This window comes from Hyla sarda, chromosome 1, assembly GCF_029499605.1.
Source record: "Hyla sarda isolate aHylSar1 chromosome 1, aHylSar1.hap1, whole genome shotgun sequence".
NCBI lineage: Eukaryota > Metazoa > Chordata > Amphibia > Anura > Hylidae > Hyla > Hyla sarda.
In genome coordinates, this window is record NC_079189.1 from 265,362,214 (window position 1) to 265,388,775 (window position 26,562).

The window sequence follows — 26,562 nt, forward strand, 5'->3', positions numbered from 1 at the left end:
GGACTATAAACCACCACCATTGTCCCACCGTTTAAGTGCAATACTATTTTTAACGTCATGTTTTAAATGTTTATACATTAACTTTTACCATTCTGTTTTAGGGAGCTGTCTGCCCCAGACCTCACAGTATTATTCAATAAATGTAATTATATTTTATATCTTATTATCAGACACTTCCTTTCTTTCTTATTTATCTCTATTTATTCTGCCTTATACTAAATTTTCTTCCTAGCCTAGTAGGACTGCTATTTTTCCATTTTTTAAATCAGTACAGTGACCCCCCCCCGACCTACGATGGCCCTGACATACGATAAATTCAACATAAGATTAGTTCCAAATGAACGATGGTTCATTTGGAATGAATTACCATCGTATGTTGAGGGACCACTGTATAACTGTCACGATTCGGCTGGCAAGAGGTGGATCCTCTGTGCCAGAGAGGGATTGGCATGGACCGTGCTAGTGGACCGGTTCTAAGTTACTAATGGTTTTCACCAGAGCCAGCCGCAATGCGGGATGGTCTTGCAGCGGCGGTAGTAACCAGGTCGTATCCACTAGCAACGGCTCAACCTCTCTGACTGCTGAAGATAGGCGCGGTACAAGGGAGTAGGCAAGAGCAAGGTCGGACGTAGCAGAAGGTCGGGGCAGGCAGCAAGGATCGTAGTCAGGGGCAACGGCAGGAGGTCTGGAACACAGGCTAGGAACACACAAGGAAACGCTTTCACTGGCACGATGGCAACAAGATCCGGCGAGGGAGTGCAGGGGAAGTGAGGTATACATAGGGAGTGCACAGGTGAACACACTAATTAGAACCACTGCGCCAATCAGCGGCGCAGTGGCCCTTTAAATCGCAGAGACCCGGCGCGCGCGCGCCCTAGGGAGCGGGGCCGCGCGCACCGGGACAGGACCGACGGAGAGCGAGTCAGGTACGGGAGCCGGGGTGCGCATCGCGAGCGGGCGCCACCCGCATCGCGAATCGCATCCCGGCTGGAGGCGGTATCGCAGCGCACCCGGTCAGTGGATCCGACCGGGGCGCTGCCGTAGCGAGGATGTTGCGAGCGCTCCGGGGAGGAGCGGGGACCCGGAGCGCTCGGCGTAACAATATATTTGGCACACTGGTATGTGCAACTCAGTATCCTCAGTTTAGGTCTCTTATATTTTACATAGAGCTCCCACACTTGTACATTATATTCCATGTTCATTTCTTAACTAAAGTTTAAGTTATATTATTTAAAAATGTCACCATAAGGCTAAGTTTTCACAACTTTTTTTTCTGCCAGTTTATGGAAAACTGCCAAGGCAGTTTTTGAGCCAAAGCCAGAAGTGTATTCAAAAGGAATAGGACATATAAAGACTTACATTTCTCCTCCCTTATGGATCCACTTCTGACTTAGGCTCAAAAACTGCAGTGGCAGTTTTACAAAAACTGCCAGAAAAAAAGGCCAAGTGGAAACTTAGCCTTAGAGCTGATTGGTGACATGCATGCAAACTGGTTTAAAACATATAGAGGGACATTTATCAAAATCTGTTCAGATGCCTAAAAAAAAAAGGAATCTGATTGTATGCTGTGGGCAACTGTTACACTCTACTGAACACATTTTAAAGGGGTTATCAAGGAAAAAACTTTATATAACAACTGGCTCCAGAAAGTTAAACAGATTTGTAAATTAAGTAGAAAAAAGTTGATCAGCTCGTCTGAGCCTCCAGTTCACAGCAATCTTCAGGACAAACAGCACAATAGATGAAAAAGCCAGCACATTAAAATCCGGAGTTTATTGATATTTTCTAAAAAGATTCCATAGAAAAGGCAGGTGGGGAAATGCATCAGGTAATATCACATACAGTTATATTTAATTTACCGTAATATTTTCTGGCATTGAAAGAGTCACACAGAGTAAAAGAGGTGGAGATTTGATCCGCCACCTCTGTAATAGAGAAACAATGTTGATTTACCTATTCAGAGCCTGTATTGGCCAGTTGGGAGGTTGAAATGGGCCCTTGTTGTAGTACCAACAGATCAGAGTCATGCTGTATACTAGTCCCCCCCTGCATGCACTAAGGAAGCAGCAAGGCCATCATTATGCTGTAGATATGAATTTGCAGGGTTAGCTATAGCTTGCAGTCGCTGGGTTTCCATGGAACCCATGCCAGTCTGGAGTAGGGTGCTATTCCAGATCTTTGTTCCAAGGGCCGGTTGAAAAGATTCAGACACCATACTTGATCTGATAGTTTGGTACATGTTACTGTTGGAGGAATTGGAAGGCACTTGAAATTGCACCACAGTAGGTGTGATTGTATTAACACGTGAAAGTGATATCTTTCCTGGGGACTGATGGGGATGATGATCAATGATAGGAGACTGACGATGATTGTCATTGGTAGGAGACTGAAACTGTTTGTCTTCACTGGGTAGAGAGGTCTGACTTCTTGGTGAGGCACAGCAATTATTAGTATAATGAAATACAGAGCTTTCCGGTGAGGGCTGATGCGGGAGTGTCTGGGTTTGATTTGGGTATAGGCCAGTGATCTGGTCATGACGTACAAAGTAATTCCCATCCTGAGTAATACGTGGAAAGAGATCAAGTGCTTCAGCACTAGGAGATGACTGCTAGAGGAAGTTCCGTTTGGGTGTACTGGATGAGCGCTCAATACACAGAGTAAGTAGATTGGGTGAGCCCAAGATAGCTGACAGCACAGGAAATGGATGAGACAGCATTTCCTGGTCCTTCAAGATGGCTTACAGCACAGGAAGTGGGTTGAGCCACACTACCTGGCACTCCAAAATGGCTGACAGCACAGGAAGTGGGTTGAGCCGCACTTCCTGGCACTCAGAGATGGCTGACAGCACAGGAAATTACTGTCTATTCAACCACTATGCAGAGGTTGAATAGAATATAGTGGGGTGGGTGCATTTTGGGGGGTTTCCATTTTTGCAGCATACGGAGATGCTGTGGCAGTACATGGTGGAGTATTTACAGGCCAGGCTTGGCCACAGGAAACACAGTCTTTTACTGAGGGCAGGTTTTGCTGACCACAATAGGGAGACAACCAACAGCAAGGATCATCATCATTATCAAGCGGTGACACGTCTCTATTTTTGTAATATAAATACATAATCACATTGTTCTTCTCATCTATGTACTCCTCCTCCACATCCTTCTTCATCAATAACACATGAAGTACGGTGCCATGCCTGGGCTGATGCCAGCAAATCATTAGCTTCTAGAATTCCTTTATGCTCCTTAAAGGGATACTCCGGCGCAAAGGATAGGGGATAAGATGCCTGATTGCGGGGGTCCCACTGCTGGGGACCCCCGTGATCTTGCACGCAGCACCCCAGTTAAAATCAGTCCCCGGAGCATGTTCGCTCTGGGTCTAATTACCGGCGACCACGGGGCAGGCGGCGTGTGACATCACGCCTCCCCCCCCGTGTGACGTCATGCTCCGCCCCTCAATGCAAGCCTATGGGAGGGGGTGACAAGACCATCTGTTTGGCTTCTCAGAGCTGCTCAATGAACACTGATAAGAGCTACAGGTTTATAAAGAAATCAGTAGACTTCCCGCGTTCTGTAGGGTGGATCACGCCCTTTGAGCGGCCCCAGATTCCTCCGGATGGTTAAAGCTGTCGCTCCCCCAGACTTTGTCTTCCCATGAGTGTGGTCCTGGGAACAGACGGTCTCACCGTCGGTTCGGAAAGGAGTCGACGGCACCAACTGATAAGGATGGACCGCGGGGAGGCTTTCAAATGTGATTGACTGTGCTGCCATATATTTTGCTAAGTGTCGACATAAGAAAATATACACCACCCAGAGGATGTTGGTATACACTCTTTCTTAGCAGAAAACTCAGCTGTTCCTCAAAGAGTTCTGTTTAATACAGGAAGTAAATTTGGTTTTTACATTTGAAAAAAGAGGAGGGTTAGTTATGACATCACAATTAGCATGTTACATTTTGATTGGTTGTTTGCTTATTGTGTCCGTATATATTATCATATCTAGTGTCCATTAATTTCTTGGCCGAAGTTTCCGATACTTTGTCTTTCTACTCCTGCATGACGTCATGGCAAGGTCTCAATCCGGAGTCACGAGCAGATGGCATTCTGATGTATATGGGTTAAGGGCTTGGGAACAAATATATTTTTCCAGCAGCAATGGTATATTAGTATTACTATATTGATCAGTCATTAGAAACATAAGGGTCATCCCTATCAGTACAAAGAGACTTACCTAAGAAAATTTCAGTTTTCACTTTGCAGTGGTCAGGTATTTATGATGTGTGAAAGTCGCACGTAGGCAAAAAAAAAGTTGCAAACCCCTTACAAAGTCACAAGTTTACTCCAGGTCTGACCTGGAGTACAAAGCTCCTGTATGTAAGCAAATTTAAAAAGTCTCACAAAAGTCTTAGCTGCGACTTTTTTGTTTTGCTCCAAATGTATTAACCCCCTGTGATAGTATGATAAATATGTTGCACATAAGCAAATCTAAAGCAAAAAAAAATGCCTTCACGACTTGCTTACCAAAGCCAACAATGATAAATGTCCCCCTTTATATTTTTACGAGCAAGCACTGCCTGGAGGACAAAAGGGACATGGTGAGAAAGCAGAGTTACCCTGTATATCATGTTGCCACCAGTTATATAGGGTACAATTTGATGACAGATTCCTTTTGAGCACAAAGAGTACTAAAACTCTATGGCCAAAGCCCAAAGTAAAAAAAAACCTATTCCATTTCCGCTCATAAAATTTAACTTAATGTGTCTTGAAATAAAAAAAATTATCCTCCAAGGAAAGGTTTAAAATATTGCACTGTGAAATGTATCAGACCCTTAAAAGGATAATATTGGTGACTGAGGTATCACATCTCCCCTTCGTTGTGTAGACTTCACAGTATTTTTGTTAAATGTTGGGTTACACCCCCCTCGACATGCTTTGCTGTAAAAATTGCCTAGAGGCTATGGAACAATTTGGAAAGATGCATTTTATTGTCCCATAGCTTTTTGACAACAATGTTTTTACTGCAAAACATGTCGAGGTGGGCATGATCCAAAATTTTCAAAAATACAGTAGTACTTGTCCCCTCACCCAGCAAGGGTGTTAGTGGTTCCTTTAAGAAGGAAACACAGAAATTCAGCTTATTGTGTATGCTCAAGTGGTCAATGGCAAGATTTTTTGAACATTATTAGTTACATAAAATATTTTTTTTTAAAACATATCATGATTCACTGCAACGTGTCGGATTATTGTACTCAACTTACATATATGCATCTGTTTTATTGTTAATGAATCTGCACATGCTTGTAAAACAGGACAACCAAATATCTTACTACAAAAGGGTTATTGCCGTACAGTATCCTGCCTATATTTGATGCTGCAGATTTGAAGTTGTGTTCCATCATTTAGTTTAAATCTGTGCGTAGGATACTTTTTGTGTAAATACACCCTAAGGTATACTTCACAGTATTCAGTAGATCTGCTGCCCTGTAATCTCTTTTTTATGTATTAAAGGAGTACTCTAGTGCAGAGTATTCCTGCTCCGTTCTGCCCGGGCTGCAAAATAAATGAAAATGAACCCTCACTCACCCTTCCTGGGTTCCCACGGAGCGCCACTACAGCTGTTCGGTCCTCCGGTCCATCCTCTTCATACTTCCGGGTGTAACGAAGCGTCACATGGCGCTCAGCCTATCGCTGGCCACCGCGATGTTCAGCCTCGGCCGGCGATAGGCTGAGCGCCATGTGACGCTTCGTTACACGCGGAAGTATGAAGGAGATGGACCGGAGGACCGAACAGCTGTAGCGGCGCTCCGCGGGAACCCAGGGAGGTGAGTGATGGATCATTTTCATTTATCTTGCAGCCCGGGCAGAACGGAGCAGGAATACTCTGGACTAGAGTACTCCTTTAATGGATCCTGCACAAAGGCCCTGATGTATGACTTAATGCATGATTTAAAAATGTATCTGATTCGCCAATTGCAATCAATCACAATCAATCACAGCTCAGTTTACTGAGCTGTGATTGGTTGTTCTTGACAAATCAGTAACATTTTTGTCTAATGAAGATTGATAAATGTATAATTGTACGTAATAAAAATTTATAAAATACACATGTGAATGTTGCTGTTTTTCCCTTCAGAAAATGTTTGCTGCAAGCCCATATTCTGACCCTATTTATATAGAAGATCCAGATCCCCAGCCAATCATTGATGGTGAAGAAGGCCTGATATGGGTTATTGGACCAGTCTTAGCTGTTGTTTTTATCATCTGTATTGTCATTGCTATTCTGCTCTACAAAAAGTGAGTTCCTTAACCTTTGTTAACTTTTAAATAGTATTGATTATATTAGTAATTATATGTATTAATCAAATACACAATTAAATAATCTTGTTTTACAGAAATGTAGTTTTGCAACTGTAAAGCAGTATGATATGGTGTTATGTCATACTCATGTTGTTCCTAAGAAATCAATCAGTAAAATACGCAAATGAACAAGAAAAAAAAAAAGCATATTTAAATAATTTAAAGGGCTATGCTCATAACCAATCCACAGGATAGTGGATAACTGTGAGCAAGACAAAGTTCAGAAACTGATGCTCTTTTCATTTGGAGGACATTTGTCCCCGTGCTTAAGAGATCTTGGCTAATGCAGCAAGAAAAAGATCAACTAGTGAACATAAAGTTGTGTTTTGAATTGACCAAGCCAGAGTTCTGACTGAAATTCTGTTCAACATGACCTGAAGAGATATATACACATAAGGCAATACCAAAAATCATATTTGCAGCTACTTGAAACATTTAGTGGAAGTGACTTTGGCTAAAGGCGTCTCTATCTATAGGTTATAAAATTAAAAAGGCTCCCTTACCCTTTCTCTCTGCGCTGTGGGTGTTTACTTTTGTGTTAATATGAATGTTACAACTGTCTGTGTTTTATTATTTTGTTTAGATTGTGCTTGTCTATTGCTATGACTTACATAACAATAAGAATTTATTACTACTCAATGCAGAGAGCAAAAGCAAATAAATATAAAATAAAATCTTTGTTATGGTTAAAACCACTTGCTTATGGTTAAAAATAATTTATTGTAAAAATTAAAGTGGAAGTCAAAATTCGGAGATTGTTATAATTCAATAAGTTTAATTCCCAAAGGCTTTCCTGTCTGAATGCTAATAGATACGTTAGTTCTTTAAAGCAAATGTCCAGTCCCTTAAAGGGGTACTCCAGTGAAAACCTTTTTTCTTTTAAATCGACTGGTTGCAGAAAATTAAGCATATTTGTAAATTACTTCTATTAAAAAATCTTAATCCTTCCTGTACTTATTAGCTGCTGAATACTACAGAGGAAATTATTTTCTTTTTTGAATGCTCTCTGATGACATCACGAGCACAGTTCTCTCTGCTGACGTTATTATAATAATAATAATAACACTTTATTTAATGTTGTCCTTAGTGGGATTTGAACCCAAGTCCCCAGCACTGCAAGGCAGCAGTGCTAACCACTGAGCCACCATGCTGTCCTTAGCATACATCTGCTATGCATGGTTGCTAAAATGGACAGAGATGTCAGCAGAGAGCACTGTGCTCGTGATGTCATCAGCGTTCCAAAAAGAAAGGAATTTCCTCTGTAGCATTCAGCAGCTAATAAGTACTGGAAGGATTAAGATTTTTTAATAGAAGAAATTTACAAATATGTTTAACTTTCTGCCACCAGTTGATTTAAAAGAAAAAAGGTTTTCACCGGAGTACCCCTTTAGCTGTGCAGCTGTTATGTACCCCATGATATAAAATATAAAAGGGGTACTCCACTGTAAAAATTCTGACTTCAAATCAACTGCTGCTAGAAAGTTATACAGATTTGTAAATTACATCTATTTAAAAATCTTAACCCTACCACAACTATCAGCTGCTGTATGCTCCAGAGGAAGTTGTGTAGTTCTTTTTTTTCAGTCTGAACACAGTGTTTTTTGCTGACACCAATGTCCACAAGCAAATCCCTATAATATACAGCAGCCGATAAGGACTGGAAGGATTATGATTTTTAAATGGAAGTAATTTAGAAATCTGACTAACTTTCTAGCACCAGTTGATTTGAAAACCCTTTTTTCTCACCGAAGTACCCATTTAATTGCAGCCTGTTACAAATAAATACTTATCTAGCCTTGACTTCATGTTCTGTAACTCCCATAGACTCCCTATTTGATCTCCTATATTCAGCAATAACAAGTGACACGTAGCCTTTCAGACACCTATTAGAAATGTATGGCATATCCTGTAATATAAATGTCTGCATTAGGAAAACACCCTTTCATCTACAAATGTATTGGTGTGCATACTAGGTTTGAGGGGCTTAAGGGAATATGAAGCAGTTGAAGACATGAGCAGGTAGCTGATAAGGAGATAACTGTACTATTTGCACAATTATAAAGTTAAGTTTTATTTCTTTGTTTAAGAGTCATAGAGGCTGGGCTTAACTGCAGCATACTGAGGCCTACTGAAGGCATCCCTACCTTGTTGGATCTGCTTGCACAGCCTGCCTGAGGTAGACTGTACTAACAGAACACTGATTTAACTGATATATGCAACAGTATAAGAAAACATTAACCTGTTAAAGGGGTACTCCGGTGAAAAACGTTTTTTTTTTTTCTAAATCAACTGGTGCCAGAAAGTTAAACACGAAGAAAGAGAAGAACTCCAGCTCAGCTCAGGAAGATACGGCTTTATTCATATCAACGAGGCAACAGGTAACAGGGAGGAAGTGACGCGTTTCGGCCAGGTGCTGGCCTTAGTCGTACCAAGTTCTGGCCTTAGTCGTAGAAAGTTAAACAGATTTGTAAATTACTTCTATTAAAAAATCTTAAAGGGGTTCTCCGGTGCTTAAACATCTTATCCCCTATCCAAAGGATAGGGGATAAGATGCCTGATCGCGGGAGTCCCGCCGCTGGGGACCCCGGGATCATGCACACAGCACCCCGTTTGTAATCAGTCCCCGGAGCTTGTTCGCTCCGGGACTGATTACTGGCGACTACAGGGCGGGTGGCGGGTGACGTCACGCCTGCGCCGGCGTGAGACGTCATGCTCCGCCCCTCAATGCAAGCCTATGGGAGGGGGCGTGACAGCTGCGGCGGGACTCCCGCAATCAGGCATCTTATCCCCTATCCTTTGGATAGGGGATAAGATGTTTAAGCACCGGAGAATCCCTTTAATCCTTCCTGTACTTATTAGCTGCTGAATACTACAGCGGAAATTCTTTTCTTTTTGAAGCACAGAACTGTCTGCTGACATCATGAGCACAGTGCTCTCTGCTGACATCTCTTTCCATTTTATGAACTGCCCAGAACAGCATATGTTTGCTATGGGGATTTATTTTTACCGTGGACAGTTCCTAAAATGGACAGAGATGTCAGCAGAGAGCACTGTGCTCATGATTTCAGCAGACAGCTCTGTGTTTCAAACTGAATAGAATTTCCACTATAGTATTCAGCAGCTAATAAGTACAGGAAGGATTAAGATTTTTTTCTAGAAGTAATTTACAAATCTGTTTAACTTTCTGGCACCAGTTGACTTAAAAAAAAAAAAAAAATGTTTTCTCCGGAGTACCCCTTTAACCCCTTAAGGACGCAGGACGTAAATGTACGTCCTGGTGCAGTGGTACTTAACGCACCAGGACGTACATTTACGTCCTGTGCATAACCGCGGGCATCGGAGCGATGCCCGTGTCATGCGCGGCTGATCCCGGCTTCTGATCACAGCCAGGGACCCGCCGGCAATGGCCGACGCCCGCGAGATCCCGCCATTAACCCCTCAGGTGCCGGGATCAATACAGATCCCGGCATCTGTGGCAGTGCGTGATTTGAATGAATGATCGGATCGCCCGCAGCGCTGCTGCGGGGATCCGATTATTCAGAACGCCGCACGGAGGTCCCCTCTCCTGCCTCCGTCCGGCTCCCGGCGTCTCCTGCTCTGGTCTGAGATCGAGCAGACCAGAGCAGAAGATCACCGAAAACACTGATCTGTTCTATGTCCTATACATAGAACAGATCAGTATTAGCAATCATGGTATTGCTATGAATAGTTCCCTATGGGGACTATTCAAGTGTAAAAAAAATGTAAAAGTAAAAAAAAGTGAAAAATCCCCTCCCCCAATAAAAAAGTAAAACGTCCGTTTTTTCCTATTTTACCCCCAAAAAGCGTAAAAAATTTATTGTATAGACATATTTGGTATCGCCGCGTGCGTAAATGTCCAAACTATTAAAATAAAATGTTAATGATCCCGTACAGTGAACGGCGTGAACGAAAAAAATTAAAAAGTACAAAATTGCTACTTTTTTAATACATTTTATTAAAAAAAAAAATTATTAAAAATGTATTAAAAGTTTTTTATATGCAAATGTGGTATCAAAAAAAAGTACAGATCATGGCGCAAAAAATGAGCCCCCATACCGCCGCTTATACGGAAAAATAAAAAAGTTAGAGGTCATCAAAATAAAGGGAATATAAACGTACTAATTTGGTTAAAAAGTTTGTGATTTTTTTTTTAAGCGCAACAATAATAGAAAAGTATGTAATAATGGGTATCATTTTAATCGTATTGACCCTTAGAATAAAGAACACACATCATTTTTACCATAAATTGTACGGCGTGAAAACGGAACGTTCCAAAATTAGCAAAATTGCGTTTTTCGTTTTAATTTCCCCACAAAAATAGTGTTTTTTGGTTGCGCCATACATTTTATGATATAATGAGTTATGTCATTACAAAGGACAACTGGTCGCGCAAAAAACAAGCCCTCATACTAGTCTGTGGATGAAAATATAAAAGAGTTATGATTTTTAGAAGGCGAGGAGGAAAAAATGAAAACGTAAAAATCCTTAAGGCCAAAATGGGCTGAGTCCTTAAGGGGTTAAGGACCAAGGGCGTACCTGTATGCCCTGAGTCCGTTAGCTTTCTATAAAGCGAGTTGGGCCCGGCCTCTAACAATGGCTGGGACCCGTGGCTAATAGCGCGGGGCACTGATCATGGTGCTGTGCGCTTTTAACCCTTTAGACGCAGCGTTCAAAGTTGATCGCCACATCTAAAGTGAAACTAAACTACCCCTGGCTAGCTCAGGGGGCTTTTCGGGACCGCCGCAGTGAAATCGCGACATCCCGAACAGCTGCAGGACACGGGGAGGGTCCCCCTACCTGCCTCCTGGTGTCCGTTCGCTGAGTGACTGCTCAATGCCTGAGATCCAGGCATGAGCAGTCAAGCGGCAGAATCATCGATCAATGGTTTCCTATGAAACCATTGTTCAATGTAAAAGATTAGTGTGTGCATGCCTATGGGGGCCATAACATTGCAAAAAAAAAAAGTTAATAAAGATCATTTAACCCCTTCCCTAATAAAAGTTTGAATCACCCCCCTTTTCCCATTAAAAAAAAACTGTGTGAATAAAAATAAACATATGTTGTATCGCCGCGTGCGGAAATGTCCGAGTTATAAAAACATATTGTTAATTAAACTACACAGTCAATGGCGTATGCATATTTTTGGTCACTTTTTATGTTATGAAAAATTGAATACAAAGCGATAAAAAAATCTGATCAATACAAAAATGATACCTCTAAAAACTTCAGTTCACGGCGCAAAAAATGAGCCCTCATACCACCCTGTACGTGAAAAAATTAAAAAGTTATAGGGTGAAGATGACAATTGTAAACGTATACATTTTCCTGCATGTAGTTATGACTTTTTCCAGAAGTACAACAAAATCAAATCTATATAAGTAGGGTATCATTTTAATCGTATGGACATACAGAATAAAGATAAGGTGTCATTTTTACCGAATTATGCACTGCGTAGAAACGGAAGCCCCCAGAATTTACAAAATGGTGTATTTTCTTCAATTTTGTCGCACAATGATTATTTTTCCGTTTCGTCATAGATTTTTGGGTAAAATGACTGATGTCATTACAAAGTAGAATTGGTTGCGCAAAAAATAAGCCATCATATGGATTTTTAGGTGCAGAATTGAAATGGTTATGAGTTTTTTAACCCCTTCCCGCAGAATGTCATATATAAACGCGGGGTTGTGCAGTGCGTTCGCGCATCCCGGCGTTTATATATGCCATTCAGTTAACCCGGCGATGCGCAGCATCGCACGGGTTAACTGGCAGAAGTCCCACTGTTTCCAGCAGGGGACAACTTCTGCTTCACCCCCAGGACCATCCATTGGTGGTCCTGGTCAGCGATCACTGTGATTGGTCCCTGTGGACCAATCACAGTGATCTGGGGTGAAAGTTCAGATCCCCCGCACTGCCCGCCCCTGGAAGTCTGGCAGAACGGGGGACGAAGGCTGCGGGGCTCGCGGGGACCTACGGCATTCGGGGGGAACACGTGGGGACCGTCGGACTTACCTGGAGCAGCGGCGGGACCGAGGAGCAGCGGCAGGACTGGCCACGTGGACGAGCAGCGACGGGTAAGTATGTAGTCCTCAGAGGCAGCAGTGAAGATCTTCACTGCTGCTTCTAGGAGTCTGAAAACTACAACTCCCAGCATGCCTAGACAGCCTTTGGCTGTCTGGGCATGCTGGGAGTTGTAGTTTTGCAACATCTGGAGGGCCCCAGTTTGGAGACCATTGTATAATGGTCTCCAATCTGTGCTCTTCCAGCTGTTGCAAAACTACAACTCCCAGTATGCACTGACTGTCCAGGCATGCTGGGAGTTTTAGTTCAGCAACATCTGGCCCTTCAGATGTTGCCGAACTACAACTCCCAGCATGCCCTTCAGCTGTCTGGGCATGCTGGGAGTTGTAGTTTTGCAACAACTGGAGACACACTGGTTGGGAAACATTGTCTGTTTCTAACTCAGTGTTTCCTAACCTGTGTGCCTCCAGCTGTTGCAAAACTATGACTCCCAGCATGCACTAACAGACCATGCATGCTGGGAGTTGTGGTTTTGCAACAGCTGGTGCAACCCCCCCCCCCCCCGCCACCCCCGTGAATGTACAGGGTACATTCACATGGGTGAGGCTTTTACAGTGGGTTTCTCGCATCTTGAAATGCAGCAAATTTTGCGCTGGGAAACTTGCTGTAATCCCCCGCCCATGTGACTGTACCCTAAAAACACTACACTACACTACACCTACACAAAATAAAATAAAAAGTTAAAAACACTACATATACACATACCCCTACACAGCCCCCCTCCCCCAATAAGAACGTCCGGTACACCACTGTTTCCAAAGCAGAGCCTCCAGCTGTTGAAAAACAACAACTCCCAGTATTGCCGGACAGCCGTTGACTGTCCACGCATGCTGGGAGTTTTGCAACAGCTGGAGGCACCCTGTTTGGGAATCACTGGCGTAGAATACCCCTATGTTCACCCCTATGCAAAACCCTAATTTAGGCCTCAAATGCACATGGCCCTCTCACTTTGGAGCCCTGTCGTATTTCAGGGCAACAGTTTAGGGTCACATATGGGGTATCGCTGTACTCGGGAGAAATTGCGTTACAAGGTTTGGGGGGCTTTTTCTTCTTTAACCCTTCATGAAAAGGAAATGTTGGGGTCTACACCAGAATGTTAGTGTAAACATTTTTTATTTTTTACACTAACATGCTGATGTTGCCCTATACTTTACATTTTCACAAGAGGTAAAAGGGAAAAAAGCCCCCCAAAATTTGTAACGCAATTTCTCCCGACTACAGAGATACCCCATATGTGAGCGCAAAGGGCTCTGGGGGCGCACAACAAGGCCCAGAAGGGAGAGCGCACCATGTACATTTGAGGTGATTTGCACAGGGGTGGCTGATTGTTACAGCGGTTTTGACAAACGCAAAAAAAACAAAACCCCACATGTGACCCCATTTCGGAAACGACACCCCTCACGGAATGTAATGAGGGGTGCAGTAAGAATTTACCCTCCACAGGTGTCTGACGGATCTTTGGAACAGTGGTCCGTGAAAATGAAAACTTGTACAGCCCACTGTTCCAAAGATCTGTCAGACACCAGTGGGGGGCAAATGCTCACTGTACCCCTTGTTATGTTCCTCAAGGAGTCTAGTTTCCAAAATGGTATGCCATGTGTTTTTTTTTTTTTTGCTGTTCTGGCACCTTAGGGGCTTCCTAAATGCGACATGCTCCCCGAGCAAAATTTGCTCTCAAAAAGCCAAATATGACTCCTCTTCTGAGCATTGTAGTTCGCCCATAGTGCACTTCAGGTCAACTTATGGGGTACCTCCATACTCAGAAGAGAAGGGGTTACAAATATTGGGGGGTATTTCCTGCTATTAACCCTTGGAAAAATGTGAAATTTGGGGGGAAACACACATTTTAGTGAAAAAATATATATTTTTTTTTACATATGCAAAAGTCGTGAAACACCTGTGGGGTATTAAGGCTCACTTTATTCCTTGTTATGTTCCTCAAGGGGTCTAGTTTCCAAAATGGTATGCCATGTGAGGGTTTTTTGCTGTTCTGGCTCCATAGGGGCTAAATGCAACATGCCCCCCAAAAACGTACTCTCCAAAATCCCCTTATCGCTCTTTCCCTTCTGAGCCCTCTACTGCGCCCACCGAACACTTTACATAGACATATGAGGTATGTGCTTACTCGAGAGAAATCAGGCTACAAATATAAGTATACATTTTCTCCTTTTACCCCTTGTAAAAATTAAAAAATTGGGTCTACAAGAACATGCAAGTGTAAAAAATGAAGATTGTGAATTTTCTCCTTCACTTTGCTTCAATTCCTGTGAAACACCTAAAGGGTTAAAATGATGACTGAATGTCATTTTGAATACTTTGGGGGGTGCAGTTTTTATAATGTGGTCTTTTGTGGGGTATTTCTAATAAGAAGACCCTTCAAATCCACTTCAAACCTGAACTGGTCCCTGAAAAATAGTGAGTTTGAAAATTTTGTGAAAAATTGGAAAATTGCTGCTGAACTTTGAAGCCCTCTGGTGTCTTCCAAAAGTAAAAACTCGTCACTTTTATGATGCAGACATAAAGTAGACATATTGCATATGTGAATAAAAAAATTTTTTATTTGTAATATACATTTTCCTTACAAGCAGAGAGCTTCAAAGTTAGAAAAATGCAAAATTTTCAAATTTTTCATCAAATTTTAGGATTTTTCACAAGGAAAGGATGCAAGTTACCACAAAAATTTACCACCATGTTAAAGTAGAATATGTCACGAAAAAACAATCTCGGAATCAGAATGATAACTAAAAGCATTCCAGAGTTATTAATGTTTAAAGTGACAGTGGTCAGATGTGCAAAAAACGCTCTGGTCCTTAAGGCCAAAATGGGCTTGGTCCTGAAGGGGTTAAAGGTAAGGAGGAAAAAATGAAAGTGCAAATACGGAAAAAAACCCTGGTCCTTTAGGAGTTAAAGACCATCCCTTAAGAGAATTTTCCTCCTTTTCCCATCTTTAAATAAAAAAGTAAGCGTTAAAAACCAAAACATATTTGATATCACTGTTTTTTTAAATTGTTCTAACTCTAAAAATATAACATTATTGATCCCTCACAGTACTTCATGTAAACTGAAAAAAAAATCAAATGCCAGAATTGCTGATCTTTGGTCACATCATATACCAGAAAAAAAGTAATAAAAAGAGATCAAAAAGTCCTATCTACCCCAAAATGCTACTAAGCCAATATACAGCTCTGCAGACAAAAAATAAATAAAAAGTTACAGGGGTGATAGGCTGAGCGCACTGTCATGTAAGGAGCTCTGGCCCCGCCTTATCCTTACTGCCCGGGCTCCTTACATGACAGTGTGCTCAGCCTATCATCGGCTAAGATGGGACATCGCTGTGGCCGTCGATACGCTGACTCCAGGGTGACGTTACGAGCCTATGTAGCAGGGAGCCGAGCAGCACCAGAGGACTGGGAGGCCGATATCAGCGCAACGGGGGAATGTAGGAGGGTGAGTTAAAGTTTTTTGTTTTCAGTTTCTGCAGCCCGGGCACAAGGAAACGTAAAAGTTTTGTGCCGCATTTCTCCTTTAGGGTACGTTCACATGTACGCAGATTAGATGCAGAGGATTTTCTGCTGCAGATTTCAATGTAAACTAAATGACTGTGCACAGCTTCTAATCGGCAGTTACAAATTTGATGCGCAGGATCCTTAAAGGGGTACTCCCGTGGAAAACTTTTTTTTTTTAAATCATCTGGTTCCAGAAAGGTAAACAGATTTGTAAATTACTTCTATTAAAAAATCTTAATCCTTCCAGTAATTTTTAGGGACTATATACTACAGAGGAAATGCTTTTCTCTGATGTCATGACCACAGTGCTCTCTGCTGACCTCTGCTGTGCATTTTAGGAACTGTCCAGAACAGCATATGTTTGCTATGGGGATTTCCTCCTGCTCTGGACAGTTCCTAAAATGGACAGCAGTGGTCATCAGAGAGCACTGTGGCCATGACATCAGAGAAATCTAAAAAGTAAAGCATTTCCTCTGTAGTATATAGCCCCTAAAAAGTACTGGAAGGATTAAGATTTTTTTAATAGAAGTAATTTACAAATCTGTTTAACTTTCAGGCACCAGATGATTTAAAAAAAAAAAAAAAAAGTTTTCCATGGGAGTACGCCTTTAACCCCTTAACCCCTTCAGGACGGAGCCCATTTTTGCCTTAAGGACCGGAGCGTTTTTTGCACATCTGACCACTGTCACTTTAAACATTAATAACTCTGGAATGCTTTTAGTTATCATTCTGATTCCGAGATTGTTTTTTCGTGACATATTCTACTTTAACATAGTGGTAAATTTTTGTTGATACTTGCATCCTTTCTTGGTGAAAAATCCATAAATTTGATGAAAAATTTTAAAATTTTGCATTTTTCTAACTTTGAAGCTTTCTGCTTCTAAGCAAAATGGATATTCCAAATATTTATTTTATTTTATTTTATTCACATATACAATATGTCTAATTTATGTTTGCATCATAAAATTGATGAGTTTTTACTTTTGGAAGACACCAGAGGGCTTCAACGGTCAGCAGCAATTTTGAAATCTGATTTTTCACAAAATTTTCAAACTCAGTATTTTTCAGGGACCAGTTCAGGTTTGAAGTGGATTTGAAGGGTCTTCATATTAGAAATACCCCATAAATGACCCCATTATAAAAACTACACCCCCCAAAGTATTAAAAATGACATTCAGTAAGTGTTTTAACCCTTTAGGTGTTTCACACGAATAGCAGCAAAGTGAAGGAGAAAATTCACAATCTTCATTTTTTTACACTTACATGTTCTTGTAGACCCAATTTTTGAATTTGTACAAGGGGTAAAAGGACAAAATTTTTACTTGTCTTTGTAGCCCAATTTCTCTCGAGTAAGCACATACCTCATATGTCTATGTAAAGTGTTCGGCGGGCGCAGTAGAGGGCTCAGAAGGGAAGGAGCGACAAGGGGATTTTGGAGAGTACCGTATATACTCGAGTATAGGCCGAGTTTTTCAGCACGATTTTTCGTGCTGAAAACACCCCCCTCGGCTTATACTCGAGTGAACTCCCCCACCCGCAGTGGTCTTCAACCTGCGGACCTCCAGAGGTTTCAAAACTACAACTCCCAGCAAGCCCGGGCAGCCATCGGCTGTCCGGGCTTGCTGGGAGTTGTAGTTTTGAAACCTCCGGAGGTCCGCAGGTTGAAGACCACTGCGGCCTTCAACATCATCCAGCCCCCTCTCACCCCCCTTTAGTTCTGTACAGTACTCACCTCCGCTCGGCGCTGGTCCGGTCCTGCAGGACTGTCCGGTGAGGAGGTGGTCCGGTGGGATAGTGTTCCGGGCTGCTATCTTCACCAGGGAGGCCTCTTCTAAGCGCTTCGGGCCCGGCCTCAGAATAGTCACGTTGCCGTGACAACGACGCAGAGGTGCGTTCATTGCCAACGTAATTCTGCGTCATCGTCCAGGCAACGCCTCTATTCCGGGCCGGAAGCGCGGAGAAGAGGCGCCCCCGGTGAAGATAGCAGCCCGGACCACCTCCTCACCGGACCACCTCCTCACCGGACAGCCCTGCAGGACCGGACCAGCGCCGAGCGGAGGTGAGTACTGTACAGAACTAAAGGGGGTGAGAGGGGGCTGGATGATGTTGAAGGCCGCAGTGGTCTTCAACCTGCGGACCTCCGGAGGTTTCAAAACTACAACTCCCAGCAAGCCCGGACAGCCGATGGCTGCCCGGGCTTGCTGGGAGTTGTAGTTTTGAAACCTCTGGAGGTCCGCAGGTTGAAGACCACTGAGGGCGAATGATGAGAAGAGGATGATGAAGGGGGGGTGTGGGGATGATGAAGGGGGGTGGGGATGATGAAGGGGGGGTGTGGGATGATAAGGGGATGATGAAGGGGGGATGTGTGGGATGATGACAAGGGGATGATGAAGGGGGGATGTGTGGGATGATAAGGGGATGATGAAGGGGGGATGTGCGGGATGACAAGGGGATGATGAAGGGGGGATGTGTGGGATGATGACAAGGGGATGATGAAGGGGGGATGTGTGGGATGATAAGGGGATGATGAAGGGGGGATGTGTGGGATGATAAGAGGATGATGAAGGGGGGATGTGTGGGATGATGACAAGGGGATGATGATGAGGATGTTAATGACGGGGGTCTGGATGATGATAGGGGGGGATGATGTATTTCCCACCCTAGGCTTATACTCGAGTCAATAACTTTTCCTGGGATTTTGGGTTGAAATTAGGGGTCTCGGCTTATACTCGGGTCGGCTTATACTCGAGTATATACGGTACGTTTTTCTGAAATGGTTTTTGGGGGGCATGTCACCTTTAGGAAGCCCTTATGGTGCCAGAATAGCAAAAAAAAAAAAACACATGGCATACCATTTTGGAAACTAGACCCCTCGGGGAACATAACAAGGGATAAAGTGAACCTTAATACCCCACAGGTGTTTCACGACTTGTGCAAATGTAAAAAAAAAATAATAATTTTACCTAAAATGCTTGTTTTCCCAAAAAATTTTAATTTTTAAAAAGGGTAATAGTAGAAAATACCCCTAAAAATTTGAAGCCCAATTTCTCCCGATTCAGAAAACACCCCATATGGGGGTGAAAAGTGCTCTGCTGGTGCACTACAGGTCTCGGAAGAGAAGGAGTCACATTTGGGTTTTTGAAAGCAAATTTTGCTCTGGGGGCATGCCGCATTTAGGAAGCCCCTATGGTGCCAGGACAGCAAAAAAAAAAACACATGGCACATCATTTTGGAAACTAGACCCCTCGGGGAACGTAACAAGGGATTAAGTGAACCTTTATAACCCACAGGTGTTTCACGACTTTTGCATATGTAAAAAAAAAAAATTTTTTTTTTACCTAAAATGCTTGTTTTCCCAAAAAATTTACATTTTTAAAAAGGGTAAAAGCAGAAAATACCCCCCAAAATTTGTAACACAATTTCTCCCGAGTACGGCGATACCCCATATGTGGCCCTAAACTGTTGCCTTGAAATACGACAGGGCTCCAAAGTGAGAGCGCCATGCGCATTTGAGGCCTAAATTAGGGACTTGCATAGGGGTGGACATAGGGAAATTCTACGCCGGTGATTCCCAAACAGGGTGCCTCCAGCTGTTGCAAAACTCCCAGCATGCCTGGACAGTCAACGGCTGTCCGACAATACTGGGAGTTGTTTTGCAACAGCTGGAGGCTCCCTTTTGGAAACAGTGGCGTACCAGACGTTTTTCATTTTTATTGGGGAGGGGAGGGGAGTTGTATAGGGGTATGTGTATACGTAGTGTTTTTTACTTTTAATTTAATTTTTTTGTGGTAGTGTAGTGTAGTGTTTTTAGGGTACAGTCACATGGGCGGGGGTTCACAGTAGTTTCTCGCTGGCAGTTTGAGCTGCAGCAGAAAGTTTGCGGCAGCTCAAACTTGCAGCCAGATACTTACTGTAATCCTCCGCCCATGTGAGTGTACCCTGTACGTTCACATTGGGGGGGGGGGCATCCAGCTGTTGCATAACTACAACTCACAGCATGCCCGTTGGCTGTCGGTGACTGCTGAGAGTTGTAGTTTTGCAACAACTGTAGGCACACTGGTTATGTATCACGGAGTTTGTGACCTAACTCAGTGTTTCACAACCAGTGTGCCTCCAGCTGTTGCAAAACTACAACTCCCAGCATGTACGGTGCATGGTGTACGGTGACTGCTGAGAGTTGTAGTTTGCAACAGCTGGAGGCACACCGGTCGTGAAACACTGAGTTAGGTAAAAAAAAAACTCTGAGTTTCACAACCAGTGTGCCTTCAGCTGTTGCAAAACTACAACTCTCAGCAGTCACCGACAGCCAACGGGCATGCTGGGAGTTGTAGTTATGCAACCAGCAGATGCACCACTACAACTCCCAGCATGCACTTTAGCTGTTTGTGCAAGCTGGGAGTTGTAGTTATACAACAGCTGAAGGTACACTTTTCCATAGAAAAAATGTGCCTCCAGCTCTTGCAAAACCATAAGTCCCAGCATGCCCATAAGGGAATGCTGGGAGTTGTGGTGGTCTGCCTCCTGCTGTTGCATAACTACAGCTCCCAGCATGCCCTTTTTGCATGCTGGGAGCTGTTGCTAAGCAACAGCAGGAGGCTGTCACTCACCTCCAACGATCCACGTCGCAGAGTCAGTCCCTCGTCGTCGCCGCCGCCGCTGCTCCTGGGGCCCCGATCCCAACATTGACGCCGGGGATCGGGGTCCCCAGCACCCGGAGTGCACGTCCCGCACCCGCTCACGTCCTCCGGAAGAGGGGCGGAGCGTGTGCGGGAGTGACACCCGCAGCGGGCGCCCTGATTGGTCGGCCGGTAATCCGGCCGACGAATCAGGGCGATCGTGAGGTGGCACCAGTGCCACCTCACCCCTGCAGGCTCTGGCTGTGCGGGGCCGTCAGAGCCAGTAATTCCTGGTCACCGGGTCACTGGAGACCCGATTGACCCGGAATCGCCGCAGATCGCTGGACTGAATTGTCCAGCGATCTGCGGCCATCGCCGACATGGGTGGGCATAATGACCCCCCTGGGGGATATGCCGGGATGCCTGCTGAACGATTTCAGCAGGCATCCGGCTCCGGTCCCCAACCGGCTAGCGGTGGGGGCCGGAATTCCCACGGGCGTATGGATACGCCCTCGGTCCTTAAGGACTCGGGATGCAGGGCGTATCCATACGCCCTATGTCCTGAAGAGGTTAAGGACCAGGCCATTTTATACCTTAAGGACCGGAGCGTTTTTTGCAATTCTGACCACTGTCACTTTAAACATTAATAACTCTGGAATGCTTTTAGTTATCATTCTGATTCCGAGATTGTTTTTTCGTGACATATTCTACTTTAACATAGTGGTAAATGTTATGGTAACTTGCATCCTTTCTTGGTGAAAAATCCCAAAATTTGATGAAAAAAATGAAAATTTTGCATTTTTCTAACTTTGAAGCTCTCTGCTTGTAAGGAAAATGAATATTCAAAATATATTTTTTTGGGGTTCACATATACAATATGTCTACTTTATGTTTGCATCATAAAATTTATGAGTTTTTACTTTTGGAAGACACCAGAGGGCTTCAAAGTTCAGCAGCAATTTTGAAATTTTTCACAAAATTTTCAAACTCACTATTTTTCAGGGACCAGTTCAGTTTTGAAGTGGATTTGAAGGGTCTTCATATTAGAAATACCCCATAAAAGACCCCATTATAAAAACTACACCCCCTAAAGTATTCAAAAAAACCTTCAGTAAGTGTATTAACCCTTTAGGTGTTTCACAGGAATAGCAGCAAAGTGAAGGAGAAAATTCAAAATCTTCATTTTTTACACTCGCATGTTCTTGTAGACCCAATTTTTTAATTTTTGCAAGGGGTAAAAAGGAGAAAATTTTTACTTGTATTTGAAACCCAATTTCTCTCGAGTAAGCACATACCTCATATGTCTATGTTAATTGTTCGGCGGGCGCAGTAGAGGGCTCAGAAGGGAAGGAGCGACAAATGGTTTTTGGGGGGCATGCCGCATTTAGGAAGCCCCTATGGTGCCAGGACAGCAAAAAAAAAACCACATGGCATACCATTTTGGAAACTAGACCCCTCGGGGAACGTAACAAGGGGTAACGTGAACCTTAATGCCCTACAGGTGTTTCACGACTTTTGCATATGTAAAAAAATATATTTTTTTTTTACCTAAAATGCTTGGTTTCCCAAAATTTTTACAATTTTAAAAAGGGTAATAGCAGAAAATACCCCCCAAAATTTGAAGCCCAATTTCTCCCGATTCAGAAAACACCCCATATGGGGGTGAAAAGTGCTCTGCTGGCGCACTACAGGTCTCAGAAGAGAAGGAGTCACATTTGGCTTTTTGAAAGCGAATTTTGCTCTGGGGGCATGCCGCATTTAGGAAGCCCCTATGGTGCCAGGACAGCAAAAAAAAACACATGGCATACCATTTTGGAAACTAGACCCCTCGGGGAACGTAACAAGGGGTAATTTGAACCTTAATACCCTACAGGTGTTTCACGACTTTTGCATATGTAAAAAAATCTATATTTTTTTTACCTAAAATGCTTGTTTTCCCAAAAAATTTACTTTTTTTAAAAGGGTAATAGCAGAAAATACCCCCCAAAATTTGTTAGGCAATTTCTCCCGAGTACGGCGATACCCCATATGTGGCCCTAAACTGTTGCCTTGAAATACGACAGGGCTCCAAAGTGAGAGCGCCATGTGCATTTGAGGCCTAAATTAGGGACTTGCATAGGGGTGGACATAGGGGTATTCTACGCCAGTGATTCCCAAACAGGGTGCCTCCAGCTGTTGTAAAACTCCCAGCATGCCTGGACAGTCAACGGCTATCTGGCAATACTGGGAGTAGTTGTTTTGCAACAGCTGGAGGCTCCGTTTTGGAAACAGTGGCGTACCAGACGTTTTTCATTTTTATTGGGGACGGGGGTTGTATAGGGGTATGTGTATATGTAGTGTTTTTTACTTTTTGTTTTATTTTGTGTTAGTGTAGTGTAGTGTTTTTAGGGTACAGTCACACGGGCAGGGGTTCACAGTAGTTTCTCGCTGGCAGTTTGAGCTGCAGCAGAAAATTTGACGCAGCTCAAACTTGCAGCCGGATACTTACTGTAATCCTCCGCCCATGTGAGTGTACCCTGTACGTTCACATTGGGGGGGGGGGGGGAAATCCAGCTGTTGCAAAACTACAACTCCCAGCATGTACGGTCTATCAGTGCATGCTGGGAGTTGTAGTTTTGCAACCGCTGGAGGCTCCGTTTTGGAAACAGTGGCGTACCAGACGTTTTTCATTTTTATTGGGGAGGGGGGCTGTGTAGGGGTATGTGTATATGTAGTGTTTTTTACTTTTTATTTTATTTTGTGTTAGTGTAGTGTAGTGTTTTTAGGGTATAGTCACACGGGCAGGGGTTCACAGTAGTTTCTCGCTGGCAGTTTGAGCTGCAGAAGAAATTTTGCCGCACCTCAAACTTGCAGCCGGATACTTACTGTAATCCTCCGCCCATGTGAGTGTACCCTGTACATTCACATTGGGGGGGGGGAACTGCCAGCTGTTGCAAAACTACAACTCCCAGCATGTACGGTCTATCAGTGCATGCTGGGAGTTGTAGTTTTGCAACAGCTGGAGGCACACTGGTTGTGAAACACCGAGTTTGGTAACAAACTCAGTGTTTTGCAACCAGTGTGCCTTCAGCTGTTGCAAAAGCTACAACCCCCAGCATGTACGGACAGCGGAAGGGCATGCTGGGTGTTGTAGTCATGCAACAGCTGGAGGCATACTACTTTGGCTGGGGATGCTGGGGATTGTAGTTATGCAACAGCTGGAGACACACTGGTTTGCTACTTAACTCAGTGTGCCTTCAGCTGTTGCAAAACTACAACTCTCAGCAGTCACCGACAGCCAACGGGCATGCTGGGAGTTGTAGTTATGCAACCACCAGATGCACCACTACAACTCCCAGCATGCACTTTAGCTGATTGTGCAAGCTGGGAGTTGTAGTTACACAACAGCTGAAGGTACACTTTTCCATTGAAAGAATGTGCCTCCAGCTGTTGCAAAACTACAAGTCCCAGCATGCCCATAAGGGAATGCTGGGAGTTGTGGTGGTCTGCCTCCTGCTGTTGCATAACTACAGCTCCCAGCATGCCCTTTTTGCATGCTGGGAGCTGTTGCTAAGCAACAGCAGGAGGCTGTCACTCACCTCCAACGATCCTCGCTGCACCAGGTCAGTCCCTGCACCAGGTCCGCCGCTCCTGGGGCGAGGCCCCGATCCCAACAGGGGCACCGGGGATCGGGGTCCCCAGCACCCGGGGTGCACGTCCCGCACCCGCTCACGTCCTCCGGAAGAGGGGCGGAGCGGGTTGCGGGAGTGACACCCGCAGCAGGCGCCCTGATTGGTCGGCCGGTAATCCGGCCGACGAATCAGGGCGATCGTGAGGTGGCACCAGTGCCACCTCACCCCTGCTGGCTCTGGCTGTTCGGCCCCGATCAGCCAATAATTGCGGGTCACCGGGTCACTGGAGACCCGATTGACCCGGAATCCGCCGCAGATCGCTGGACTGAATTGTCCAGCGATCTGCGGCCATCGCCGACATGGGGGGTCATAATGACCCCCCTGGGCGATATGCCCCGATGCCTGCTGAACGATTTCAGCAGGCATCGGGCACCGGCTCCGCTCCAGATGGTTGCGGGGGGCCGGTAAAACACATGACGTTCTCATACGTCATGTGTCCTTAAGGACTCGGAAATGGAGACGTATGAGAACGTCATGTGTCCTTAAGGGGTTAAGGGTACGTTCACACATACAGGATCCTGTGCATCACATTTGTAACTGCCAATTAGAAGCTTGCAAATTGCCAGGTGTGTACTTTCCCCTCTAGCTACAGCTTGTAGGTGCTTCTGTTTCTAAATGCTTTTCTTTCTCTCCATACTTTCCCCTTCATGCTTCCATCTCTAACACTGAGAGAGGCGGGAAAGAGAGCAGAGATTCAGCAGAATAGTAAGCTGAAAACATAAAAAAAAATATATAGTGTAGTTGTGCACAAAAAAAAAAGATATGTGTGACCCCACATGCTGTCACAAGTCCACAAATGGATCCAGATAGAATGAGATGTATAAGACTTTTGATCATTTTCTTTCCTTTTAATTCCACTTATTGCTTAGGCTTAAAAATTGAATCATAACCTACTATGGAATTAAAAATTAACACTGTGGCCCTGATTTACTATTGTAAACCCGACATAAATTGTCAGGTTGTGCACCAGATTTTGGCGCATTGCTCCAGAAATTCTATCTGCGCCAGAAGGTGCGCCAGAATTGAAAAGAACCCAACTAACTCTCCATTTTACTGAGAAAATCCGAAAAAGGAGTGTGACTGAGGAAAAGTGGGTGTGGTCACCCAACATATTTACTAAGGTCTCCACAGAAAATGTAGTGGATTTGAGTGGAGGAAAACCTCACAGATCAGAGCATGTGTAAAAAAAAAAGCAAAATGTAGGGAAACATTAGTAAATACCGTGGAAAAAAAATTGTAGGGAATTAAAACCCACAAAGAAAACTCCACCCCACTCTTGGTAAATCAGGGCCAGACACCTTTAATTAAATGGATGGGGCTAGCTTTTCCTTTTAACTTTAGTTATTATTTTGGTATCATTTGTGACATTGTTGAGTTAATATTCATTATATTTCTGTTGCTCAATTCTAATTTAATGTGTTATTCTTCTGTCTTATATGCCACCAACAACAGCAAACCAGACAGGTAAGAATTACCTTTGTTATTTTACCTTTACACACACTGTTTTACATTTCATTGATGCAATGAAGAGGTAAATAATGTTAGTTTTTCAATGAAAATAAATAATTGCTTACTTTTATATCTTTAAGCAAAAGGAAGAATTCAGAACCGAGGACTAAATGTCTGTTGAACAATGCAGAGATACCTTCTCACCACCCTACTGATCCAGTGGAAATGAGACGCATAAACTTTCAAACTCCAGGTATTGGCAGATATTTCTTAAATGTGGGTGAAAATTAGTTTTTTTAATTTTTCAAAAAGTTTCACTTAAGAAACAAAACAAAGTAATCAGATAAACTGTCTTTTGTAATGCTGTTGAAGGTTTGTCCTGAAATGCATGATATATGGGGGAATTTTATCAAAACCTGTCCACAGGAAAAGTTCAAAATGAAAGAAGCTATCTATTTGGTTGCTATGGGCAACTCTGCAACTTTTCCTCTGGACAGGTTTTGATAAATCTCTCTCATAGTTTTTTCATCAAATTTACAAAAATGTTTTATTGTTGCTCTTTTTTATCATTAACCAGTTGCCGACGAAGGTCGAGTCCGCGTCTTACCGGCCGGCCCCAGCTGATTCCTGTAGCTGGGGGCCGGCGTTAATAGCCGACATACGGCGATTGCCGCGACCGGCTATCAACCCTTTAGATCGCCGCCATCAAACTTGAAAGTGGTGTTTAAAGGGACATTTAAACGCTCCCTGGTGGTCCAGTGGGGGTCTGCTGCTGCCCTGTGAATGGTGATGCTTGGCAGGGCTTTATCAATCGAGCGCAGAGCACACAGATCCATATGGTTCTATGGAACCATATTGATCTGTTTGAG

General features: G+C 43.7%; 1 protein-coding gene across 15 annotated transcripts in view; it reads left to right on the forward strand.

Moving 5' to 3' along the window:
* Positions 1-26,562, forward strand: part of PTPRS (protein tyrosine phosphatase receptor type S) — a 784,683-nt gene that overhangs the window by 534,646 nt on the left and 223,475 nt on the right. For 9 of the 15 annotated variants that reach the window (XM_056571644.1, XM_056571636.1, XM_056571679.1 and 6 more), the window contains 3 exons: positions 6,129-6,289; positions 25,697-25,708; positions 25,834-25,946. In XM_056571644.1, the coding sequence (XP_056427619.1) occupies positions 6,129-6,289; positions 25,697-25,708; positions 25,834-25,946 (286 nt within the window). The remainder of the gene's footprint in view (positions 1-6,128; positions 6,290-25,696; positions 25,709-25,833; positions 25,947-26,562) is intronic. The other 6 variants (XM_056571669.1, XM_056571699.1, XM_056571717.1 and 3 more) reach the window with 1 other exon arrangement.